Source organism: Mizuhopecten yessoensis, unplaced genomic scaffold, assembly GCF_002113885.1.
Source record: "Mizuhopecten yessoensis strain PY_sf001 unplaced genomic scaffold, ASM211388v2 scaffold6217, whole genome shotgun sequence".
NCBI lineage: Eukaryota > Metazoa > Mollusca > Bivalvia > Pectinida > Pectinidae > Mizuhopecten > Mizuhopecten yessoensis.
The window spans coordinates 372,297-399,036 of NW_018406439.1; the positions used below are offsets into that span (position 1 = coordinate 372,297).

At 38.6% G+C, this 26,740-nt stretch overlaps 2 protein-coding genes across 3 annotated transcripts in view; one reads left to right on the plus strand and one right to left on the minus strand.

The window, feature by feature from the left end:
* The window catches only part of LOC110451859 (cadherin EGF LAG seven-pass G-type receptor 1-like), a 59,290-nt gene extending 45,072 nt beyond the window's left edge, over positions 1-14,218 (minus strand). For both annotated transcript variants that reach the window (XM_021500079.1, XM_021500078.1), the window contains exon 1: positions 13,818-14,218. The gene's annotated coding sequence lies outside the window, so the exon portion shown is untranslated. The remainder of the gene's footprint in view (positions 1-13,817) is intronic.
* A 5,436-nt stretch (positions 14,219-19,654) lies between these two features.
* Positions 19,655-25,284, plus strand: LOC110451860 (E3 ubiquitin-protein ligase RNF181-like). Its single transcript, XM_021500080.1, has 6 exons — positions 19,655-19,867; positions 20,208-20,258; positions 20,649-20,737; positions 22,211-22,326; positions 22,653-22,727; positions 24,816-25,284. Exons 1-6 carry the CDS (start codon positions 19,788-19,790, stop codon positions 24,873-24,875), a joined length of 471 nt encoding a protein of 156 aa, XP_021355755.1. The 5' UTR covers positions 19,655-19,787; the 3' UTR covers positions 24,876-25,284.
* The last annotated feature ends 1,456 nt before the right edge of the window (positions 25,285-26,740 follow it).

The window sequence follows — 26,740 nt, forward strand, 5'->3', positions numbered from 1 at the left end:
GTTGGACATTTAAACATTGTACAGATGCACCGTGTTGGACGTGTAAATATTGTACAGATGTACCGTGTTGTACGTGTAAACATTGTACAGATTTATCGTGTTTGACGTATAAACATTGTACATATGCACTGTGTTGGACGTGTAAACAGTGTATAGATGTACCTGGACGTGTAAACAATGTACAGATGTACCGTGTTTGACGTGCAAACATTGTACAGATGTACCGTATTGGATGTGTAAACATTGTACAGATGTGCCGTGTTGGACGTGTAAACAATGTACATCTGTACTGTGTTGGACATATAAACATTGTTCAGATGTACTTGGACGTGTAAACATTGTACCTATACACTATGTTGGACATTTAAGCATTGTACAGATGTACCGTGTTAGACGTGTAAACATTGTACATATACCCTATGTTGGACGTGTAAACCTTATACAAATGTATCGTGTTGGAAGTGTAAACATTGTTCAGATGTACCGTGTTGGAAATGTAAACATTGTACATACAAACAATGTTGGACGTGTAAACATTGTGTTGGACGTGTAAACATTGTGTTGGACGTGTAAACATTGGTCAGATGTATCGTGTTGGACATGTAAACATTTTACAGATGTACCATGTTGGACGTGTAAACATTGTGTTGGACGTGTAAACATTGTACAGATGTACCGTGTTGGACGTGTAAACATTGTACAGATGTACCATGTTGGACGTGTAAACATTGTTCAGATGTATCGTGTTGGACATGTAAACATTGTACAGATGTACCGTGTTGGACGTGTAAACATTGTACAGATGTGCCGTGTTGGACGTGTAAACAATGTACAGATGTACCGTGTTGGACGTGTAAACATTGTACGGATGTACCATGTTGGACGTGTAAACATTGTTCAGATTTACTGTGTTGGACGTGTAAACATTGTACAGATGTATCGTGTTGGACGTGTAAACATTGTACAGATGTACCGTGTTACATTGTACAAATGTACCTTGTTGGACGTATAAACATTGTTCAGATTTACTGTGTTGGACGTGTAAACATTGTACAGATGTACCGTGTTGGACGTGTAAACAGTGTACAGATGCATCGTGTTGGACGTGTCAACATTGTACAAATGTACCTTGTTGGACGTATAAACATTGTTCAGATTTACTGTGTTGGACGTGTAAACATTGTACAGATGTATCCTGTTGCACGAGTAAACATTGTACAGATGTATCGTGTTGGACGTGTAAACATTGTACAGATGTATCGTGTTTGACATGAAAACATTGTACATACACACAATGTTGGACGTGTAAACATTGTACAGATGTTTCGTGTTGGACGTGTAAACATTGTACAGATGTATCGTGTTGGACGTGTAAACATTGTACATATGTACCGTGTTGGACGTGTAAACAATGTACATCTGTACTGTGTTAAACATATAAACATTGTTCAAATGTACCGTATTGGATGTGTAAACATTGTACAGATGTACCGTGTTGGACGTGTAAACAGTGTACAGATGCATCGTGTTGGACGTGTAAACATTGTACAAATGTACCTTGTTGGACGTATAAACATTGTTCAGATGTACTGTGTTGGACGTGTAAACATTGTACAGATGTATCGTGTTGGACGAGTAAACATTGTACAGATGTACCGTGTTGGACGTGTAAATATTGTTCAGATGTACCGTGTTGGAAATGTAAACATTGTACATACAAACAATGTTGGACGTGTAAACATTGTACAGATGTTTCGTGTTGGACGTGTAAACATTGTACAGATGTACCGTGTTGGACGTATAAACATTGTACATATACACTATGTTGGACGTGTAAACATTGTACATATACACTATGTTGGACGTGTAAACATTGTACATATACACTATGTTGGACGTGTAAACATTGTACATATACACTATGTTGGACGTATAAACATTGTACATATACACTATGTTGGACGTGTAAACATTGTACATATACACTATGTTGGACGTGTAAACATTGTACATATACACTATGTTGGACGTGTAAACATTGTACATATACACTATGTTGGACATTTAAACATTGTACAGATGTACCGTGTTGGACGTGTAAATATTGTACATATACACTATGTTGGACATTTAAACATTGTACAGATGTACCGTGTTGGACGTGTAAACATTGTACAGATGTACCGTGTTGGACGTGTAAACATTGTACAGATGTACCGTGTTGGACGTGTAAACATTGTACAGATGTACCGTGTTGGACGTGTAAACATTGTACAGATGTACCGTGTTGGACGTGTAAACATTGTACAGATGTACCGTGTTGGACGTGTAAACATTGTACAGATGTACCGTGTTGGACGTGTAAACATTGTACAGATGTATCGTGTTGGACGTGTAAACATTGTACAGATGTACCGTGTTGGACATGTTAATACTGTATTGTGTCTAAAGCGTAAACATTGAACCGTGTCGGACGTGCAGACACCATATCGCATCGGTCATGTAAACGCGGAATTGTGTTTGACGTGTAAACGGTTTATGGCATGTCACCAATGATGTCGACTTGATATCATTCGTGAGGATTAGGGACTTCAGCTTAATAAAGTATAATTCCTGATTTTTATACCGCTATTATCCGTACCTTTATTACCTTTACATTTGTGTGATGTTGATTTCGCTGATTATCCCGGGAGTTACAGTAGGTTCCTTTCTGATATCCTTATACAGACGTCCGATATACTACTGCTCATCCTCTTGATGGTAAATATGGAACTTTGTAGACATTATGCAAGTAATTCTTGATATTGACTGCATGATGTTTTCCGATAGGAGTAATGCCCATTTTCGGATTTTCCATTTATAAGTTTGTACAAATTACTGCTTTACGTACTTCAATTTTAGACGAGCACTTACATGTAGGTAATTTAAACAAATGATTAATACACACTGTACTACGCACATGTAGTTGTACGCGTGCATTTAGGAGGTACATATGCTCCTTCTTTGATTTCCTCTTATTGGAATTGTGATCAGTGAGTCCGCACGCCGCGGACGGATGGACGATCGTGCTGTGATCAGTGAATTTTGTACGCCGGGAATAGTTGGACACGCGTGCTATGATGAGATTCACTTTTTCCGCGGACAAACGGACGCACGTGCTGTGTTGAGAGAGTTATGTTTTGTCGCGGACAGACGGACACACTTACTATAACCAGTCAGGTAAGAACACAATGAACAGACAGACATACGTGCTGTAGCAAGTAAGTGGTGTACGCTAGAGACGGCTGAGCTTTCTCACTCTCTGATTAGTCACTCTATATGAAAATAAATTCTCCTCTACTTGTGCGCCCGATTAGGTCCCTATCGCGCCATCGGGGCACAGTCTCGGTAAGAAATGGCGATCGATCTCGTGGGGTAAATAAACAGCTACACTATTTATAAGCAATACGTTCTACTAGGCTAATATATTAGCCAACACATTATTCTGTAGAATCAGTAATGCACTCTATTGCTTTGGTATTACTTTATAGGGTTATGTCAAGCCAAATGACATTCAACACAAGCACAGATTGTCCTTTTAAAACCAGTTGTGTAAATGACAAAATTTAAAATGCTGTAAGCATTTTTATTTCTTTAGTATTCTTATTTATCAATCCTAATTTTACACGTGCAGCTTATACTGGGTATGATTCCAGAAAACACCTCCTCCCAACCCCCCAATCCGAAGCCCCGACCTTATTACAACAGAAATATTGCTCGAATACACACGTATTAGCTTTCATCAATGATCAATGAATTTCCACAATCATGCATGGATAATGCATGTCACATAAAGCAACTGTTCCACCTACTTCTACAGAATGAAACACCATGAAGAAATAAGCTCTTACACATCTAACACCACATGTTCAAAGCAGTACACTATTTGTTGTTGTGCATCAATAAAACACGAGACCTTATGATGAAGCTATATGGCTAATAGATTTCCAAACGAATTTTACCTGATAATAAAGCCTCTACTCTACAATTCAATCTTCTGTACACATTGCAGAACTTAATTATAGAACATGTTTGGTATAATAGGATCGCGTGTGCTAGTGGTCTGTTCTCATTTTTGATTGGTTGTTTTCAATGGATTGATTAATAATTTGTTTTATTAAAATTGATTGATTGATTGATTAATCGATGACTAAATTAATTATACTCTATAAAAATATCAACGTCACTGGGTCCAAAGAAGACCAAAACAGACTATAAACCATGTGGTAAACTCACAGACTACAGACTGTGTGTTACCCAAACAGACTATAAACCCTGTGGTACACTCACAAACTACAGACTGTGTGTTACTCAAACAGACTATAAACCCTGTGGTACACTCAGAGACTACAGACTGTGTGTTACTCAAACAGACTATAAACCCTGTGGTACACTCACAAACTACAGACTGTGTTTTACTCAAACAGACTATAAACCCTGTGGTACACTCACAGACTACAGACGGTGCGTTACCCAAACAGATTATAACCCTGTCATACACTCACAGACTACAGACTGTGTGTTACACAAACAGACTATAAACCATGTGGTACACTCACAAACTAGAGACTGTGCGTTACCCAAACAGATTATAAACCCTGTGGTACACTCACAGACTACAGACTGTGCGTTACCCAAACAGATTATAACCCTGTCATACACTCACAGACTACAGACTGTGTGTTACCCAAACAGACTATAAACCCTGTGGTACACTCACAAACTAGAGACTGTGCGTTACCCAAACAGATTATAAACCCTGTGGTACACTCACAGACTAAAGACTGTGCGTTACCCAAACAGATTATAAACCCTGTCGTACACTCACAGACTACAGACTGTGTGTTATCCAAACAGACTATAAACCATGTGGTACACTCACAGAATACAATATGTATGTTACCCAAACAGATTATAAACCCTGTCGTACACCCACAGACTACAGACTGTGTGTTATCCAAACAGACTATAAACCATGTGGTACACTCACAGACTACAGACTGTGTGTTACCCAAACAGACTATAAACCATGTGGTACACTCACAGATTACAGACAGTGTGCTACCCAAACAAACTATAAACCATGTGGTACACTCACAAACTACAGACTGTGCGATACCCAAACAGACAATAAACCATGTGGTACACTCACAAACTAGAGACTGTGCGTTACCCAAACAGACTATAAACCCTGTGGTACACTCACAGACTACAGACTGTGTGTTACCCAAACAGACTATAAATCATGTGGTACACTCACAAACTACAGACTGTGTGATACCCAAACAGACAATAAACCATGTGGTACACTCACAAACTAGAGACTGTGCGTTACCCAAACAGAATATAAACCCTGTGATACACTCACAGACTACAGACTGTGTGTTACACAAACAGACTATAAANCACCATGTTGTACACTCACAAACTAGAGACTGTGCGTTACCCAAACAGACTATAAACCATGTGGTACACTGACAGAATACAATATGTATGTTACTCAAACAGACTAACAAACTAGAGACTGTGCGTTACCCAAACAGAATATAAACCCTGTGATACACTCACAGACTACAGACTGTGTGTTACCCAAACAAACTGTAAACCATGTGGTACACTCACAAACTAGAGACTGTGCGTTACCCTAACAGAATATAAACCCTGTGATACACTCACAAACTACAGACTGTGTGTTACGCAAACAAACTATAAACCATGTGGTACACTCACAAACTACAGACTGTGTGGTACCCAAACAGACTATAAGTCATGTGGTATACTCACAAACTAGAGACTGTGTATTATCCAAACAGACTATAAACCCAGTGGTACACTCACAGACTACAGACTGTACGTTACCCAAACAGACTATAAACCCAGTGGTACTAGCCAAACAGACTATAAACCATATGGTAGAGTCACAGAATACAGACTGTGTGTTACCCAAACAGACAATAAACCTTGCGGTAACCTAACAGACTATAGACTGCTTATTACTCAAACAGACTATAAATCTTGAGTTACACTCACAGATTACAGACTGTGTATTACCCAAACAGGCTATAAACCCGGTGGTACATTTACAGACTAGACTGTGCATTACCCAAACAGACTATAAACCATGTGGTACAGTCACAGAATACAGACTGTGTGTTACCCAAACAGACTATACACCCTGTGGTACACTCCCAGAATACAGATTGTGTATCACCCAAACAGACTATAACCCCTGTGGTAATCTCACAGACTACAGACTGTGTGTTACCCAAACAGACTATAAACACAGTAGTACACTCACAGACTACAGACTGTGTATTACCCAAACAGACTATAACCCCTGTGGTACACTCACAGACTACAGACTGTGTATTACCCAAACAGACTATAATCCCTGTGGTACACTCACAGACTACAGACTGTGCGTTACCCAAACAGACTATAACCCCTGTGGTAATCTCACAGACTACAGACTGTGTGTTACCCAAACAGACTATAAGCCCTGTGGTACACTCACAAACTACAGACTGTGTGTTACCCAAACAAACTATAAACCATGTGGTACACTCACAAACTACAGACTGTGTATTACCCAAACAGACTATAATCCCTGTGGTACACTCACAGACTACAGACTGTGTGTTACCCAAACAAACTATAAACCATGTGGTACACTCACAAAATACAGACTGTGTGTTACACAAACAGACTATAAACCCTGTGGTACACTCATAGACTACAGACTGTACGTTACCCAAACAGACTATAAACCCAGTGGTACTACCCAAACAGACTATAAACCATATGGTAGAGTCACAGAATACAGACTGTGTGTTACCCAAACAGACAATAAACCTTGCGGTAACCTAACAGACTATAGACTGCTTATTACTCAAACAGACTATAAATCTTGAGGTACACTCACAGATTACAGACTGTGTATTACCCAAACAGGCTATAAACCCGGTGGTACATTTACAGACTAGACTGTGCATTACCCAAACAGACTATAAACCATGTGGTACACTCACAAACTACAGACTTACAGACTACAGACTGTGTGTTACCCAAACAAACTATAAACCCTGTGGTACAACCCAAAACCAGTATTAGGTAAAGCGTCATACTACAGACTACAGACTGTGTGTTACCCAAAAAGACTTTAAACTCTTTTGCACACTCACAGGCTACAGACATTATGTTACCCCACACTTTCTGAACCAGCCTTGTTACTCACACATAAATATCACTGTCTGTCCTATTAATGTAGATCAAAAGACGCGGTGCGTGATTCAGCAACGGTTTCCATGCCGCTTTTAAGTCACAACGATGTTAAAATTGTCTCTGTTCCGGTAACCGAGACATATTGCCCGCGTGTATGCCACCGCTTTGTACAAATTAGGCTCTAATTTTGTCTTATCTTTTTCGATCGTGACGCCGAATTTACTATTTTGTGCGCAAACAAAATGTTCAATCACCTTTACATGTGTATTTCATCTCCATTAACTCGTCACGTGACCTTGCGCGCGCAGACTAACTCGCCCAATACGGCCGATAACTCGTCACCAGTCCGCACCCAATCACTAGATATATCACTTGACCCTGCTCCAACCTACACTTTCTCGAGGAACGTGTATGGCATTTGGTCTCTTTCCTGGAGTATTTAAGTAGTTACCACTAAATACAGCGTCACACTACCCTTATCAAATTTAGCGTTCTACAATCGATAAAACATATACCATCACAATACTAGCTAGTATTTGGTAATGCGTCACACTGCAAGTATAAGGTAAAGTGTCATACTGCCAGTATTAGGTAAAGCGTCACACTACCAGTGATATTTAAAGCGTCACACTACCAGTATAAGGAAAACACACTACCATTACAAGGTAAAGCGTCACAATGCCAGTATTACTTAAAGTGTCACACTGCCAGTATTAGGTAAAGCGTCACACTACCAGTATAAGGAAAAGTGTCACACTGTCAGTATTAAGTAAAATGCCACACTAACAGTTTTAGGTAAAGTGTCAACGTTTTAGGTAAAGTGTCACATTACCAGTATTAGGTAATGTGTAACACTACCAGTATTAGATAATTCGTCACATTACTATTATAAGGTAAAGCGTCACACTGTCAATATTAGGTAAAGTGTCACCCTTCCAGTATCAGGTAAAGCGTCACACTATCAGTATTAGATATAGCGTCACACTGCCAGTATTAGGTAAGGCGTCACACTACCAGTATAAGGAAAATGTCACACTACCATTACAAGGTAAAGCGTCACAATGTCAGTATTACTTAAAGTGTCACACTACTAGTATAAGGTAAAGCGTCACACTACCAGTATAAGGAATAGTGTCACACTGTCAGTATTAAGTAAAGTGCCACACTACCAGTTTTAGGTAAAGTGTCACAGTTTTAGGTAAAGCGTCACATTACAAGTATTAGGTAATGCGTAACACTACCAGTATTAGGTAATGCGTCACATTACTATTATTAGGTAAAGCGTCACACTGCCAATATTAGGTAAAGTGTCACCCTACCAGTATTAGGTAAAGCGTCACACTACCAGTATTAGGTAAAGTGTCACACTACCATTACAAGGTAAAGCGTCACACTACCAGTATTAAGCAAAGCGTCACACTACCAGTATAAGGTAAAGTGTCAAACTGTCAGTGTTACGTAAAGGGTCACACTACCAGTTTAAAGTAAAGTGTCAGAGTTTTAGGTTAAGCGTCACATTAAAAGTATTAGGTAATGCGTAACACTACCAGTATAAGGTAATGCGTCACATTACTATTATTAGGTAAAGAGTCACACTGCCAATATTAGGTAAAGTGTCACCCTACCAGTAATAGGTAAAGCGTCACACTGCCAGTATGAGGTAAAGTGTCACACTACCATTACAAAGTAAAGCGTCCCAATGCGAGTATTAGATATAACGTCACACTACCAGTATTAGGCAAAGCGTCACAATGCGAGTATTAGATATAGCGTCACACTGCCAGTACTAGGTAAAGCGTCACACTTCCAGTATTAGGTAAAGCGTCACACTACCAGTATAAGGTAAAGTGTCAAACTGTCAGTATTACGTAAAGTGTCACACTACCAGTTTTAGGTAAAGTGTCACATTACCAGTATTAGGTAATGCGTCACATTACTATTATTATGTTAAGCGTCACACTGACAATATTAGGTAAAGTGTCACACTACCAGTATTAGGTAAAGCGTCATACTACCAGTATTAGATAAAGTGTCACACTACCGGTATAAGGTAAAGTGTCACACTACCGGTATAAGGTAAAGTGTCACACTACCAGTATTAGGTAAAGTTTCACACTACCAGTATTAGGTTAAGCGTCACACTACCAGTATTAGGTAAAGTGTCACACTTCCAGTATTAGGTAAAGTGTCACATTACCAGTATTAGGTTATGCGTCACACTACCAGTATAAGGTAAAGCGTCACACTGCCAATATTAGGTAAAGTGTCACACTACCGGTATATGGTAAAGTGTCACACTACCAGTATAAGGTAAAGCGTCACACTTCCAGTATAAGGTAAAGCGTCGCACTGCCAATATTAGATAAAGTGTCACACTACCAGTATTAGGTAAAGTGTCACACTACCAGTATTAGATAAAGTGTCACACTACCAGTATAAGGTAAAGCGTCACACTACCAGTATTAGATAAAATGCCACACTACATGTACCAGTATTAGATAGAGCGGTACAATACCAATGTTAGATAAAAAGTCATACTACAGTACCAGTATTATGTTTGATGAGACAGATATATGACATGATTGGTTTAAAATTTATTAGTTTTACCTCCTTTTAACAGCTAAGGTCATAAAAGGACGTGCCTCCATGTTTGTAGTATATGTGTGCTTTTGTGAATGTGTGCTTGAGGCATGGTATCAGATATCATGGCAGCATTACTTATTGGTTATATATAGCAGTTTCGTTTAATTATGGTTATATGTATTTTATGACTGTTTATATCAAACTCCTAATTGAGCCGAGCTACCTGTATCAGGCCCGTGGGATGAAGATAACATTTTTATAACACATTTATAGCGTTTCATACATTCATTATTTTCTCTTCTCGTGTCATTTTCCATACTTTCGACGAACATCCCTATATCATCAAATTCCTTTCCGATTTCATTTTCTTTTCTGGTAATTTCATTTGTTTCTTACATAGTTGATCTCCATAATTCTTCGAATACGACAAAAATAAAAGATTTTCAAATTTCGAAACGAAATCACAACTCGGACACGGACTTTGGTTTAGCTCGCATATGACCCGATTTCGGCCTGATAAATCCGGGAGCTGGCGATATCGTAGGACGATGGCTGATAAGACAGGCTATGACATGGACAGGCATATCTGAGCTGTTTAATAGGCTATGACATGTACAGGCATATCTGAGCTGTTTAATAGGCTATGACATGGACAGGCATGTCTGAGCTGTTTAATAGGCTATGACATGGATAGGCATATCTGAGCTGTTTAATAGGCTATGACATGGACAGGTATATCTGAGCTGTTTAATAGGCTATGACATGTACAGGCATATCTGAGCTGTTTAATAGGCTATGACATGGACAGGCATATCTGAGCTGTTTAATAAAGTGTTTGATAAGTATTATGTAGCTTACAGTAGCATAGACAAATGCATAATCGTTGATTTTGCACAGGTCCAGTCTTAGATTCATATCGTTCACTAGGTTTTAATCACATAAGATTGCGACGGTAGGTATATGTATAATGTTTCTGTCCATCAGCAAACCATTCAATTAAGGTAATTTAGTATTAATTGATATCAGACTTACTCATTAGGCCGTGTGTACACACTGTTACGTTAGATGTCGCTACTAACATTGATTAACTAGTGACGGCGATGGACATGAATGGTTAGCCAGGTTATCCTGATGGATTGGTGGGCCAAATACAATGCGCTTTCGTGGCTATTTTAGGGTTTTAATTACATTGCGTTCTAGTGGAGCTGACTATTATTGATAAGGGAAATGTCTTTATTTTCTCTTGATATCTAAAAACCCATGGCGTGAAAAATGTGTATGGTATCATACATTTGTATTGTCCAAAACGTTGTAAATATTACAATATACAAACACCAGTAAATGCATATGGCGTTGAACTAAAAAGTAATATGACGTAGTTGATAGGTAGTGTGACCTAATGGCGTGTTAGATAACAAAGAAATTTGACGTAACAATGCGTTTGTTAACAAGGTCCTTTACTATAATGACGTGTTGTATTATAAATGTATCCCACTTGTGGTAGGGAAACACGTTTCTCCGTTTACCTCGAGATTAATCATGTTTCACGAGGCCTGTGAAACATGATAAATCGAGGGAGAACAAAGAATCGTTTTTCCTACCACAAGGGTAGTACATATATAATATTAAACCGAAATAAAACAATTACACAACAGTAGATATGGTTAGGTTGACACGACAATGGTGTCAGCTTTAGTCACTAGGAACTCGGTTGTGGTGAACCTTGTCTATATTTCTAGAGTAGTTCCGCGAAATATCACAGGGGAAACTCGAGCGCGTGAGGCTCGAGACTCGATGTTTTATTTTCCCGTTGTTTGATCAAAGTAATCAAATCAAACATATTGTAATTGAAAAATGTGAAATAATACATACCTCGGTTGTATAATTTTACCTATGATGTAACGATGTTTTAGATGGAAACGTTCTGTGACGTAGCCATGTGTTATGTTACATGGTTTGGAAACGTAATGAAGTGTTTTATTTCAATGTATTATGACGTTATAACATGTTGGATTTTCAGGTAACGTTATGATGTGTAGGTTTTAAATAAGTTGAACTCTTTTTTCATATTGATTTAACCAGATGAACATTGGCTTTATGTATGTATTGGTGTTTATTTTCACACTGTTATATTCTTTCTTGGAATATTTTCCTCAATAGTAACACTTTCTTTTACTCTCTTGCATAATTACAATGTAGTAGAGGTCATCGGTAACCCGTCTGTTGCATCGATTATGCATACATTGTCTTGCCATCAGGTTGTTTTAGTGTGACGTCACAATCACGATCATATCTTTAGAAAGTATAGAAGATGGATATTTCCAATCTTACATTAGTTACGTTTTGAATAAGGAATCGATTGGGAATATTTTAAGACAGACAGAATAATAAAAGCAATCCTGTTTGAATCATCAACGGTACCGTCCTATTCCCTGGCATCTTTTGGTATAGCTATAATAAGCAGTCCTGATATATTAAAGGCGTATCTGATGGCTAATGATACGTCAGACGTATCAAATTGCAAGGAACCATAACTTCATGTGTTTGATTACATAACGACACATATGAATGCAAAGTACTACGACGTAATGAGTTTGATTAGGACCAGAGAAATGGAGATATCACCACTAGGTACAAAGCAAGAACCGGGCTAATGGAGATATCACCACTAGGTACAGAGCACGGACCGGGCTAATGGAGATATCACCACTAGGTACAAAGCACAGACCGGGCTAATGGGGATATCACCACTAGGTACAGAGCACGGACCGGGCTGATGGAGATATCACCACAATGTTCAAAGTACGGACAGGGGTAATTGAGATATCCCCACTAGGTACAAAGTACGGACAGGGGTAATTGAGATATCCCCACTAGGTACAAAGTACGGACAAGGGTAATGGAGATATCACCACTAGGTACAAAGCACGGACAAGGGTAATGGAGATATCACCACTAGGTACAAAGCACGGACAAGGGTAATGGAGATATCACCACTAGGGACAGAGCACGGACCAGAGTAATGGAGATATCCCCACTAGGTACAAAGCACGGACAAGGGTAATGGAGATATCACCACTAGGGACAGAGCACGGACCAGAGTAATGGAGATATCACCACTAGGTACATACATGTAGAACGATACGCGGTAATGGAGATATATACGCAAGTAACAATGTAACGGGGGTAACTTGACCAGGGTAATTGAGATCAATCTACCAGTTACAGAATGCAGACTAGAATGACGGATATATCTCCATTAGTTACAGAGTACTGAAATGGATAATGAAGATATTTCAACTAGGCACAGCGTGAGGGCCGGGCTAATGGAAATGCACATAGTGCGTTCATGGGAAAGTGAGACAGCCTCGCTAGGTACAACGTACCGTACGGACCAGGATAATGGAGATATTCCAACTAGTTACAAAGTACATACCGGGTAATGGAGAAATATACACATGGTATAGAGTAAGAACCAGTGTAAGTGGGGCAGCCTCAATAGGTACAGCGTACGGACCGGGATAATGGAGATATTCCAACTAGTTACAAAGTACATACCGGGTAATGGAGAAACATACACATGGTATAGAGTAAGAACCAGTGTAAGAGGGGCAGCCTCAATAGGTACAGCGTACGGACCGGGATAAAAGAGGCATCCATTCTAGTTACAGAGTACGGACCAGGGTAACGGAAATATCTCATTTAGGTCCAGAGTATGAACCAAGGTAATGGAGATAGCCCGACTAGGTACAGCGTACGGACCAGTGTAAAGATGATATCCCACTGGGTTCAGCGCTTGGACAGGGGTAATGGAGATATCCCCACTAGGTACTGGTTTCGGTACGGGATATCAAAAGACCCCTACTTCATACTTGTACATAGTGCGGGTTAAGGCAGGACATATGCACTTGTACTTCATTTCACATTTGTAGAGTATAATATAATAATACGGTACATAATAAGAGCACACATACCTGGTCGTTGTTCCGCCCATGTTCCTACAAGGATCACTTCAGCTAAATTTTACAATCACATGGAGCAAACAATGTCGGATTCAGTTTTATCCTGGTTCATTCAATGGTAGTCACAAAGTCGGACAGCCGATAGGCCCACTAGTTATGCCCAGCAACAGATATCATTGGCACCGTCTAGCCGTGAACACAGTCGTGCAGGGCTTCACTTCCTGTGTAGCTATGTGGAAGCACAGTTGCCTGGATTCACAGAGCGACTTTTGACTTTGTACATGTTGTGTTTTGTCAGAATAAGTACGACAGGATTGGGCTGGTTACGTTCTCACAGGGAAACCTGGGCGATGTGGATCCCACCAAGGCGACCAGGCGGGAGTGACATTCCAGCAGCCTCCGCGCTAACAAGCTTCCCGACACGACCGACAATCGATCGAACCTAGAAATGCGAACAAAAGCATGTACCAATATTGAGCCGCCCAGATGTGGCCGCCCCACGTCGATCGATAACTAGAGGGCCTCTTCTACAGTCAAATGACGGCTTTCGCTGTTCCATTTAATTTTAAAGAAATCCAATGTATCTATAGTTATTGGTTTCGGAATGGGAATGGTTTCTCCACTGAAATCAAACACCGCGCTGTAGTGGCTACATGTACATATATAGGTATTACCGTACGTCACCAACAGAACCAATCAAAGACATATACATGCTATTTGAATGTCTACTATCTTTCCAAAACATACATTTTACCGGATCTCTTGGAGACATGCGTTAATATTCCAAGAAAACCCTGTAGCATTTGGCCATTGTAAGTGCAAATTTGATTTCAGCGAAGGTAATTCCCATTATAAAACCAATATCTGTACGTACAATAGATTCTTTTATTACCTATAAATATGGAAGGACAATTATTATGGTCGAGTCATTGAATAGTGATTGCAGCTAGACGAGATGTAGTCTTGGACCACATATGTTATCGGTCCGGCTCCCGGGACCATGTAATCGGTCCGGCTCCCGGGACCATGTGATCGGTCCTGCCCAAGGAGTAACGTGATTCAGACACACAGTTTCGCCGGGTCCAACGGCACATTCGAGTTTGCAGTTTTTTCACCGTTTAAGTTGCGTTTTTTTAAAGCAGAATCAGAGTTTGACTGTCGAAAAAAATCAAATTACATTTAGGGACTGTGCAGTGACCTTGTTGGTTATTTTTGCGGCAGTTTTGTTTGGCGTTTTAGCTCTTTTCTTCAACGATTTGCGTTTCTCAAAACTTTCAAAAGATCGTCGTCATGTCTACACGATTCGACATATCTGCATTATCTTCTTCTATCATTATATTCATCAATCGATCTGCATTTATGTAAAAATTATACGTAATAAATGTGAACAATTTTCAAGATACCACCCAAAGCATTTCACAGTGTTCAACCAGTGCAACCCCATATTCGAGACGGAAGTTAAAACAAACCTGTTTAGGTAAAGCACGCGAAGGCGTACAGTATACCAAAAATTGTTTCTGGCCCAATATCGAGTCATAAAGGTAGTCATGTCGCCTCCCTACTGTGTACAGGTCTGAAAAGTTATTTTCCCATTAAGTTCGTATCTGATGTATATTCAAAGAAATAATGAAATTATTACCCGTTATGATGTGGAAAAAGTATTTTACAAATATCAGAATCGGTAACGTTCTAAAAACGTTTCTTGCAGTTTTTGTGAAGAATTATTGGAGCACCAACCTGATAGCCCTATTTGCTGTAGCAATAAACATGTTGCAGTTTTAGGCAAAAAGGTGCTCTGGTTTATAATAAAGAGATCGGTGGAGCTAATCTTCGTGGCTGTGTTTGTAACATACAAAATTATAGTAATCAAGTCATTTCGAATAATAATCTTTGCCATAGGAAAACAATGCCGAACAAATTGTAACTTTTTTTTATTTGGTTCATATACCGACCACAAATGATCCTTTAACATTAATGACCAGCTAAGATGATATTTGATGGTCATTGAGAACAGTTTGTCGTGTGTTGGAGTATTTTGATAAGTGTGTTATTTCTATACAAGTGGACCAAGGTCATGTATTACTCAACCGTCTTCTGAAACAGTGACTCGGACCTTTTATAGAGAAATATGACCGTTTAACAATAAACGAGATAACCAAAGTATCTGACATTTCCCATGGTATCTGGGTGCATGGAATAGAAGATCAAAACTACATTGACATTGCATATTTGAGCTATTAGTAGAGGGATTAAAAAGGGGAAACCAAAGAAGGTTCTGAAAACCCGTGTATACATGTACTTGCAAACGAAGGCTTCTGGAAAACGTAATAGGAGACGAAACATGTTGTATTTCTTTGGACTTACTGAAAACTTGACAAGGTATGATTGTCTGCCGTCAGAAGGAACTCTCCAACACAAAGCGGCAGAAGTATGCATGAAAGTCGCCAACATATTATGGTGAATGTTACTCAGGAAGGGTATGGGAAAACAGAATTTGCCGCTCTTCCTATCTTCCATATATTCTCGTTTTTTCCCCGACAGAGCATTTGATGGACGAACTGGGCATGAGAGTCAATGTTACAAACAACGCCGCTCCACAGAAAAATGCCTTGCTTTAAAATTGGTCTAACATCTCATATGAGAGAGAGAAATGAAGAGCAATCAGGGTTATTAGAAAATGGCATTATGACGACATAATCTATAAATGTACAGAAGTGATCATTTACAAAACTGAAAATTGACTTCCGTTTCGCTGTTTTATAGCATGCGATAATTTCCATAGACTCTTGTACCCAACCTTCCTTTTTTTGTTTCAAACGGCTACAATGTAGCCAATAAGAGGGTGGATTTACTGATATAACCAATAGCCTTTTTTCATAGAAATATGATGAAATCTCAACATCAACCTTTACATTACTCATTACTAGTAATCCAAAATTGGCAACTTGCGCAAAATCACTGAAAATAGTGTGGTTATGCCTTGTAGTTCAGCTCACTTAATTTTACATATCTATTTGTTTCAAGTTCGACAAATGAAATTATTGGGTACTAAAAAAATCAAACCAATAGCTCCTACAGATTGTCCCGTCTACAGCTTTTGCTTCGAAACCCGGTCTGGCCGTGTATCTTCCATCTCATGTTAATAATTATGATGACTCCAACAATCTGTTCATGGCACTCATAGCCACGTGCCGAGACCTGTGGTGTGATTGGCTGGAAGTGCAGCCTTTTTTTTCGCTAAACCAACCAACATTGCATGTTTCAGCACGCGCTGACGTCAACCTCATTAAAAATTTAAAAAAAAGTGGCAGGCTGACTGCGAAAAACTTTGAAACTCTGAAAAGGCGTGTGTTTTTGGAGGAAACAGAGTTCATGTCCGCGGAAGGTGAATACATTTTTTTGGGGTGCATATAGTAGGTTTTTAAAAGACTGAGCATTAACTAGAAATGTTGTTTTTGATGCAAGAAAGTTAGGTGGGGTCGACATTTCGACATCGAGAGTTTTCCGCCTTTCTCGTATATACATTGTATGATCATTGGGGTGTCATTATTACCGAATGTCGATATAAACCCCTAAAACATGTAAAATTACGATGAACACCTTAGTTTAGGTCCCAATATAGCTGTAACAAAATAGCAGGTCCCTGTGGTTCGTGCGACCGTCTAGAGTGTGGAGGTCCCAGGTTTGTACCCCGGGCTGGCCGTACCAGTTTCCATCTCCTATTACAGAAATAAGAAAGGTAATTGGGTAAGCGTGCTTTCTGTCACTTCTTTCTGTTCATCAAACGGTGTCTTACTCACGAAAGTCTTAAACAGAAGAATTATAGTTTCCGAGTGGGAGTAGGCCGCCAGCCCGGACCACTAGTTTAGAGGAAGGGAAGGCTGTATCTTATTTGTACAGGTATTCACTTAGGCACCATTAGTTTCCTAGTGGGAGTAGGCCGCCAGCCCGGACCACTAGTTTAGAGGAAGGGAAGGCTGTATCTTATTTGTACAGGTATTCACTTAGGCACCATTCGTTTTGAAGTGTTGCGACACATTTTGATACGTACATGTACAGTACTTGTGTAGACTGAATTTTGAAGGGGATATTTTTTTCAACTAGGACAAAAAAATAATAACAGTGATAAATAGTATCAAAATGTTATTTTAAACTGACTTTGCATGCAAAATTATCGCTTTCATTAAAAACACACACACACACACACACACACACACACACACACATCAACCTATGCTGAATGTATTCAAATAATTAGATACATGTATATGTATTTAGTGCAAATGGCACAAATTCAAAAATGTTAAGGCGTAACAGATGTGATGGAAACTCGGACGTTTTTACACAAGTTATTCACGGGAGAATAAGATATTTCAAATTGAAAAATGAAGAAATACTTAAAATTTATTTTAAAATCTTATAAATAATAAAGAATAATGTGTATTCCAAAATGTAAAGAAGTAACATGGAGAGGAAGGCAAAATGTGTTTTAATTACTTCAATATAGGATAGCTTATCCTGCTTAATATCACTATGACAACAATTAATCAGAAGAAAAAAGGGAAAAAAAGAAAAGTTTACGAAAAAAGTACGGATAAAAATGTGCTTGGGTTTCATTAGGTAAGTTGAACAGATAAGTTCACCTGTTTGAACTCCTACACCCACAGTCACTGCCTCGGTTCTCACTTTGAGGGCGTGATATTACTTGGATTTGCTTAAGAAGCAGAAGACGCTTACACTTCTGAAACATCTGATATTATTCTCCTTTTTATTTTAAGGGCATTCCTGTAAATATTTCCTGTTTTCATATTCTGCCTTTTTAGTATTTTTTGTCAATTCTTTAAAGTTCGAATTAAGGTTTGTAAACTAATATTTTTAACCAGATTTGTTCCAAATAGAATACTGGTGTATATCAATGGGTTGTGTATTGCTATGCATACAATTGTAATAATCTACAAACCAATCAATTTAAATTGAGCAATGATACACTGTATTTCTACATGAACGTACAGGAGAAATTGAGTTTGCGGTGTACCAGAGTAGATGAAAATAACTTTTTTTGTTTGTGTCAAAATCACTGTACCCCATTAAATAAAAATATGTTGTTATTGTGGCCATCCCTGTGAAAATGCCTTTCACTTTTTTTGTGAGTGCTTACTTTTTAACAACGAAAGACATACCCTGCTCCTAAATTTGAATGCCTTGCATGTTGATTTTAATTTAGAATTTAGAACTACTTTTGTTTGGAAATAGTCAACTTTCGGTAGAAAACAACATAAGTAAACAACATAAGTATCTTCAGACATGTGCATCATTACATCAAATCCAGCAATAGGTTTTGATAGTAACAATTAATTTTCTATTCTTATTTAAGTTGTTATATGTGTTTATGAAATTGTATTTCATTATTTTGCCTGATTTATTTGTTACATTGAGTCTGTTCATTTTGAAAGTACTCTACCAGGATGCATGTCATGAAATCTGTATAATTTATTATTGATTCAAATGCGGATCAATTTCTCAGTTTACAAGTTTTAATTTTCTAGGTAACACCCCTCCCCTCCATCACCCCCTCCCACCCCACAGTTCCTTCCTTCCTCAACCTATCTTTTCCCTTTCCCCAAAAACATATACACTTTTTTTACAATATGTATTGAGAAGAGGACTCTATTAAGTTGTAATAACTTGTAGTCCGATCCATTTGTATATTTGTACAATAAAATATGTTTAAACTAATAAAAATATAACCCATTTGTTTTCTATTGTTTTACCATAACTATTATTAGCTAAGATATATAATATAAGGGAGATAACTTGTAACTACGGTAATATGAAAAAGTCAAAACGAACGCACTTTTCCTTACAGCAACACTTCCGGTTTGTGATGACTGTTAATACAAAAAGATCTAGAATCATCAGAAGCCGGAGACAGGAGCAATAAGGAGAGTTTGTTCTCAGATTCACAGAAATCATCAGTGTATAATGGCGTCTTATTTTGATGAGCATGATTGCGAACCTTTAAAAGATGGAGAACAACCTAATCACATGTTACACATGGCAAGGTAATATTTACCTGTTTACAGAATATTTTACAGTTGTGACCGCCCAGAAATGACATTTGATACTTTTTCGGGGTAAATATCAGGTTGTCCTAGATCTGCTTCTATTAATTAGTTATTTGACTATCAAACCGTTTTGATTAATTCATCAGAATTATTTTTTAAAAATATTTACAGATTTTGGGTACAGAGCAGATAAATTTGAGGACGATTGGACTTGCTAATCAATGTACTCGGTATTTAAGGCTGAAATGAACTCTTTCTGTCTTTTTCTTTCCTAAATATGACACCAGATATTAACAAAAGATATAAATTACAAGTAGGTTTACATGTCGTGTTTCAGACTTCTCCTGGACAGTGGAATGGCAGCTGAATGGGATTTAGAATATGGCAGGTAATTTTACAATGGAAGCGATTGTGAATATATATGTACCTAAGTTTCAGCAAGTTCAGAGTAGATCAGTGATTGTGCCAAACATAATTCCCAGTTATATGTTCTGTTCAAGACTTCCCTCCTTTAAAAGGAGAACCTCTGTTATTTTTTAGTGATCTTTAACGAAATGTTTGTTGGAAACTTATATAGGAGTTTCAATTGTAATGAAGCATTCGAAAGTTCTTCAATCCCCCAATTGTACTAAAGTAGGAAAGAATGTAATAACAATTGAGTTAAAATACAAAGTGAGCCCAGAAAAATTATGCTTTGCAGAAGTGTGTATGAGTCTTAGAAAAATTGCACAATGTTCAGTGTTTAATGTAAGTATTTTTATTTCATTGTATTTTGCAGGGTTTTTGGAGGAGAGGGAAAAATTCCACCTGCTTCAAAGAAAGTTGTAGAATCACTACCTACTCATCTTGTAACACCTGCAGAGGCGGGCAAGTCACTGTGACCAATAAACATGTTAATGTGGATTAAACAAAGTACCAGTGAAAACACTTGATCAAAAGCCAAGTTAGATTGTTTATACGAATGCTAGTCGTTTCGGTAACAAGTGGTTTTGGCCCGGGAGTCCAGAAGTCGTTTCGGGACAAAATTAAGTCGTTTCGGGACTTACTCAAGTCGTTTCGGGACATAGAAAAAAAACAATCAAAATATAAATGAATGTTACAAGTTCCATTTCTCTTTCCCATTTCGTAAAAATCTGTGTAAACACAGCTTTCGTTGTAGCCTTTCAGCAATGACATCACGATCTATGTGTACACAAGAGTACGCATATGGCGGCTTCAACCTACCCATGCTTGGGATTTAGTTTTGCCAATTAGCGCCACGCTTAGATTGCTGAAGGGGGTACCTGCCAACATTAACCTGATTGACAACATGTTGTTAATTTGATTAAACTAATCCCATTATTAATTAGAGAGGAACGAACACCAAGTACCGAACCGAACGCGCGGTCAATATCAATTAATCAATCAATTATTTTTACATAATTTCATTCGTTATTTAAGGTTCCTTGTTTGATATCGTGATAACATGTTTTCGTTTTACTCTTTTCCCTATTTAATGCTGCCAACTTGATCAAGTTTCCCTTTTTACAGAAGTACTAATTTGACAGTAAATTCTGCATATAAAAAGTATCAAATTTTACAATATAGACTAGTAGGGTGTGTTTTTGTAACCCTCATTGTTGAAACTATGAAAACAGTGATCTCCTCACTGAGGTACTCGGATCTGGAACATCTCCAAACGTTTTTGTTTTTTTTGTAAACCTAAGTTAAAATGAGGAAATCAAAGAGCTTACTGTTTGTTTTGCTGAAATTTCGAAAATTACTCAATTAAAAAGTAAACAAAACAAACATAAACACGTGTGCTAAACAAACAGTAGAAAATAATTGAGATGTCCTGAAACGACTTTTGACACTCCCGAAACGACCCGGAAAAAGGTCCCGAAACGACTTCCGTCTTGTTATCGAAACGACCTGACACCGTTTATACTTAGCATTGGCATGGCACTGAATATCCATCTCTCAGTCTGTCAACTTATAAATAAATAAGATTTAATCAGAATGATCATTGGGCAAAGCAATTCATTTTTTTGGCTCCTTTTGGAAATGATCCATCTGGGAAAAATTAAAACTTGGTATAAAGCATCCTTGGATCAAAGGGATGAACTAAAAGGGAATATAGTTCTTGATACTGAACAGATTTTACCTTATTTTAATAGTGTTTGAATCATCTCTTGGCAAAAAGCATTCGTTTATAAATCAAAGTGTTAATGTATTTACTATGTAAGTTTATCGTAAAAAATAACGCTGTTTTATAGGAAAAAAAGTCATATGGACTTTGTGTATAAATTAACGATAGAAAGTCAAAGTAGACAACTACAGTGTTGTTACATAACATTTCAGCCCTGGAGAAGAAATGTCCTGTTTGTCTGGGTCTGTTTGATGAGGAGGATGAACTTCGAGAAATGCCATGTGGCCACAAGTTCCACTCCAAATGTATACTGCCCTGGCTGGAGAAGGTGAAATTTAATATAGACAGACAGATCTGTACATTATGCTTCCAGAGTCAATGTGATACACTGATATAGGACAAAAGTTCTGTGTTATCAATGATGAAAAATGGAAAAATTATCATCAGATGTGATAGTTTGATTCAGATGAATAAATAACAGTTTTAAAAGTGTAATACTGTTAACTGCTACGCTGGTAATAAATTAATTACACTTTTGAATAAATTGCTGTCTATGGTCTTGAATACCATCTATAAAACAGAACCAAAGCAATGTTAGATAATGAAGGTAAGATGGACGAATTATAATAAATAAATAAGCTCTAATATTTACAGGTGAACAGCTGTCCTCTGTGTCGTCATGAATTACCTACCGATGATCCTGATTATGAAGCATACAAAAAACACAAAGTAAGTCGGCCTATTCTTTCTCCCACAATCTGTCTTATTCTCTCAAATCTGTCACCCTAGGCCTTCCTCCCATAGTGTATCCACCCTCTTACCACAATCTGTCACCCTTCCTCCCATAGTGTATCCACCCTCTTACCACAATCTGTCACCCTTCCTCCCATAGTGTATCCACCCTCTTACCACAATCTGTCACCCTTCCTCCCATAGTGTATCCACCCTCTTACCACAATCTGTCACCCTTCCTCCCATAGTGTATCCACCCTCTTACCACAATCTGTCACCCTTCCTCCCATAGTGTATCCACCCTCTTACCACAATCTGTCACCCTTCCTCCCATAGTGTATCCACCCTCTTACCACAATCTGTCACCCTTCCTCCCATAGTGTATCCACCCTCTTACCACAATCTGTCANCTCTTTCCACCATCAGTCACCCTCCCATAACATATCCACCCTCTTTCCACCATCAGTCACCCTCCCATAACATATCCACCCTCTTTCCACCATCAGTCACCCTCCCATAACATATCCACCCTCTTTCCACCATCAGTCACCCTCCCATAACATATCCACCCTCTTTCCACCATCAGTCACCCTCCCATAACATATCCACCCTCTTTCCACCATCAGTCACCCTCCCATAACATATCCACCCTCTTTCCACCATCAGTCACCCTCCCATAACATATCCACCCTCTTTCCACCATCAGTCACCCTCCCATAACATATCCACCCTCTTTCCACCATCAGTCACCCTCCCATAACATATCCACCCTCTTTCCACCATCAGTCACCCTCCCATAACATATCCACCCTCTTTCCACCATCAGTCACCCTCCCATAACATATCCACCCTCTTTCCACCATCAGTCACCCTCCCATAACATATCCACCCTCTTTCCACCATCAGTCACCCTCCCATAACATATCCACCCTCTTTCCACCATCAGTCACCCTCCCATAACATATCCACCCTCTTTCCACCATCAGTCACCCTCCCATAACATATCCACCCTCTTTCCACCATCAGTCACCCTCCCATAACATATCCACCCTCTTTCCACCATCAGTCACCCTCCCATAACATATCCACCCTCTTTCCACCATCAGTCACCCTCCCATAACATATCCACCCTCTTTCCACCATCAGTCACCCTCCCATAACATATCCACCCTCTTTCCACCATCAGTCACCCTCCCATAACATATCCACCCTCTTTCCACCATCAGTCACCCTCCCATAACATATCCACCCTCTTTCCACCATCAGTCACCCTCCCATAACATATCCACCCTCTTTCCACCATCAGTCACCCTCCCATAACATATCCACCCTCTTTCCACCATCAGTCACCCTCCCATAACATATCCACCCTCTTTCCACCATCAGTCACCCTCCCATAACATATCCACCCTCTTTCCACCATCAGTCACCCTCCCATAACATATCCACCCTCTTTCCACCATCAGTCACCCTCCCATAACATATCCACCCTCTTTCCACCATCAGTCACCCTCCCATAACATATCCACCCTCTTTCCACCATCAGTCACCCTCCCATAACATATCCACCCTCTTTCCACCATCAGTCACCCTCCCATAACATATCCACCCTCTTTCCACCATCAGTCACCCTCCCATAACATATCCACCCTCTTTCCACCATCAGTCACCCTCCCATAACATATCCACCCTCTTTCCACCATCAGTCACCCTCCCATAACATATCCACCCTCTTTCCACCATCAGTCACCCTCCCATAACATATCCACCCTCTTTCCACCATCAGTCACCCTCCCATAACATATCCACCCTCTTTCCACCATCAGTCACCCTCCCATAACATATCCACCCTCTTTCCACCATCAGTCACCCTCCCATAACATATCCACCCTCTTTCCACCATCAGTCACCCTCCCATAGTGTATCCACCCTTCCTCACATTCTGTATCCACCTTCCCTCCCTATGTCTACAGTCCACTCTTCCTTTCACTGTCTATCTGCCCTTTGTAGTAAAGCTTCATGCAGACTCAATATATTTGAATAATTGGCTTTACCATTCACATCTTAAATTTTTATTGTTTTCAGGCTAGAGCAAAACAAAGAGAATACGAAGTGGAAGAGCTGCACAATTCCATGTTCGGATGATATGGTCACTATAAAGAAAATGAGAACTGAAACTAAAGACAACATAATCAGAAATCATTTCATTGAAATTTTGATTTGTACAGAATTCACCTTGGAAAGTGAAGAGTCTTGGCGAACTAGACAATATTTCCTGGATGAAAACTTGAGAATGTCTGGTTCTGCCTCGTTTTGCACTCACATTGTACTACAGACAGGAATAAGGCCTCATCTGTGATGTACCTGAGGAAACATTCATATTTAGTGCTGGTCACTTCCTCTCAGGGAAAGATGATTACTCTGATAAATGTCATCACGTAATGCTGGAGAAGATAATTAACTTACAATCCAGCAGAAAGTGTGTTTGATTGGTGGCAATGTCATATTATACTAAATCTTCACACTCTGGCAATAAAGTTTGTTGTTAATTTTATCATAGGATCTCAAAATTTTCATTAAAAAAAATACAGTGTGGTATTTTTACAGACCATGTCTTGTATAGTGTAAAAGTTTTCTCCTTCAAATGAGAAAATACTAGTACATTCAGCCTGTTATTCACATATTTACCTCAACAGCATGACTTTAATCTATTAATGTACAGTAGACATTATATAGACAAATAAAGGGCCATATGCATAGTGTCTCATAGGTCAATTTCGCCGGATATTAATTACATCAATTTTGTTTTAAAATTATGAATTGATATGTGATACTTCAATAAAATAAATTATTATTATTATTATGCATGGAAACTAAAAGAGATTTAACATGCAAGCATTCTGTTTAAGATGACATATACATATGTATGTAGCAACACGGGGGTAACCCCCATACTCGCTATTTCACTTACATCAGAGTAATACTGCTGTTTGGATTACATCGGAGCAAAACGTTAGTTTTGTGCCAAATACTGCTTACGGCAGAGTAAAATGCTCCCATGATGGAAGAGTGTGAGAAGTATTTTTCCGCTTTCTTGTAAAAATACTGAAAACTTACCATTGTAACTCAGTCTATATGCTATACGTATGTCTGAAGCTGCTATATCAATATTTATTGTTTTAGATTAAATTGGTTTTGACTGAATAATCCTTTATATATACGGACATCAGTTTACATACAGCTTTGTGGAGATTTGAATGTAATAACCATTTAATTTAACTAATTTCACCCAACACATGTCTTGGCCAATGACTCATCAGATGGTATGTATGATACAGATTACGTTCATTTACAAACTGGGATGATACGGATTACGGTCAAACAATCATATTTTAACTAAAAAAAAAAATCAGTATTTTAACAAATTTTCGGATATTTTCTCGGTCACACAGCACCACATTGGAACAAATAGAATGTTTAGAATTGACTTTCTTAATTTTTCTAGATCTGAGACCCCCCCCCAAAAAAAAAAAAAAAATCTGGGTTGACTGCATTTAGGGTAGATGTGTAACAGTTATATAGACAGAATATGTTCGTAATTATGAAATTTAGACAAGTGCTATCGGAATAAAATCATTATCAGACAATTATATAAACTTACATTCTTATTCATATCACTTATATTTCATTCACCACACACTGCAGCTCGCACATGTATGGTGTGACTATCAAATAACAAAATCACATAACTAAACAAATGATGTCTGTTTCCAATGGAAAATTCTATTGTCAAATGAAAAACAATTATTCTGTCTCGGAATCACTTTAGTTCAACTAATAAGTTGTAATTAATAACTAGAAAATTTAAAAAAAACCTTGCATGGTAAGCTACTTATTAACGGGCAGTGACTTTTATTTCAAGGGAGCGAGTTCGTAATGCTTGGTGATGCGACCTCACAACCTTTAACAACTAGAACTGTAAGCCAATGGCTAACTAATACACCCCCCCC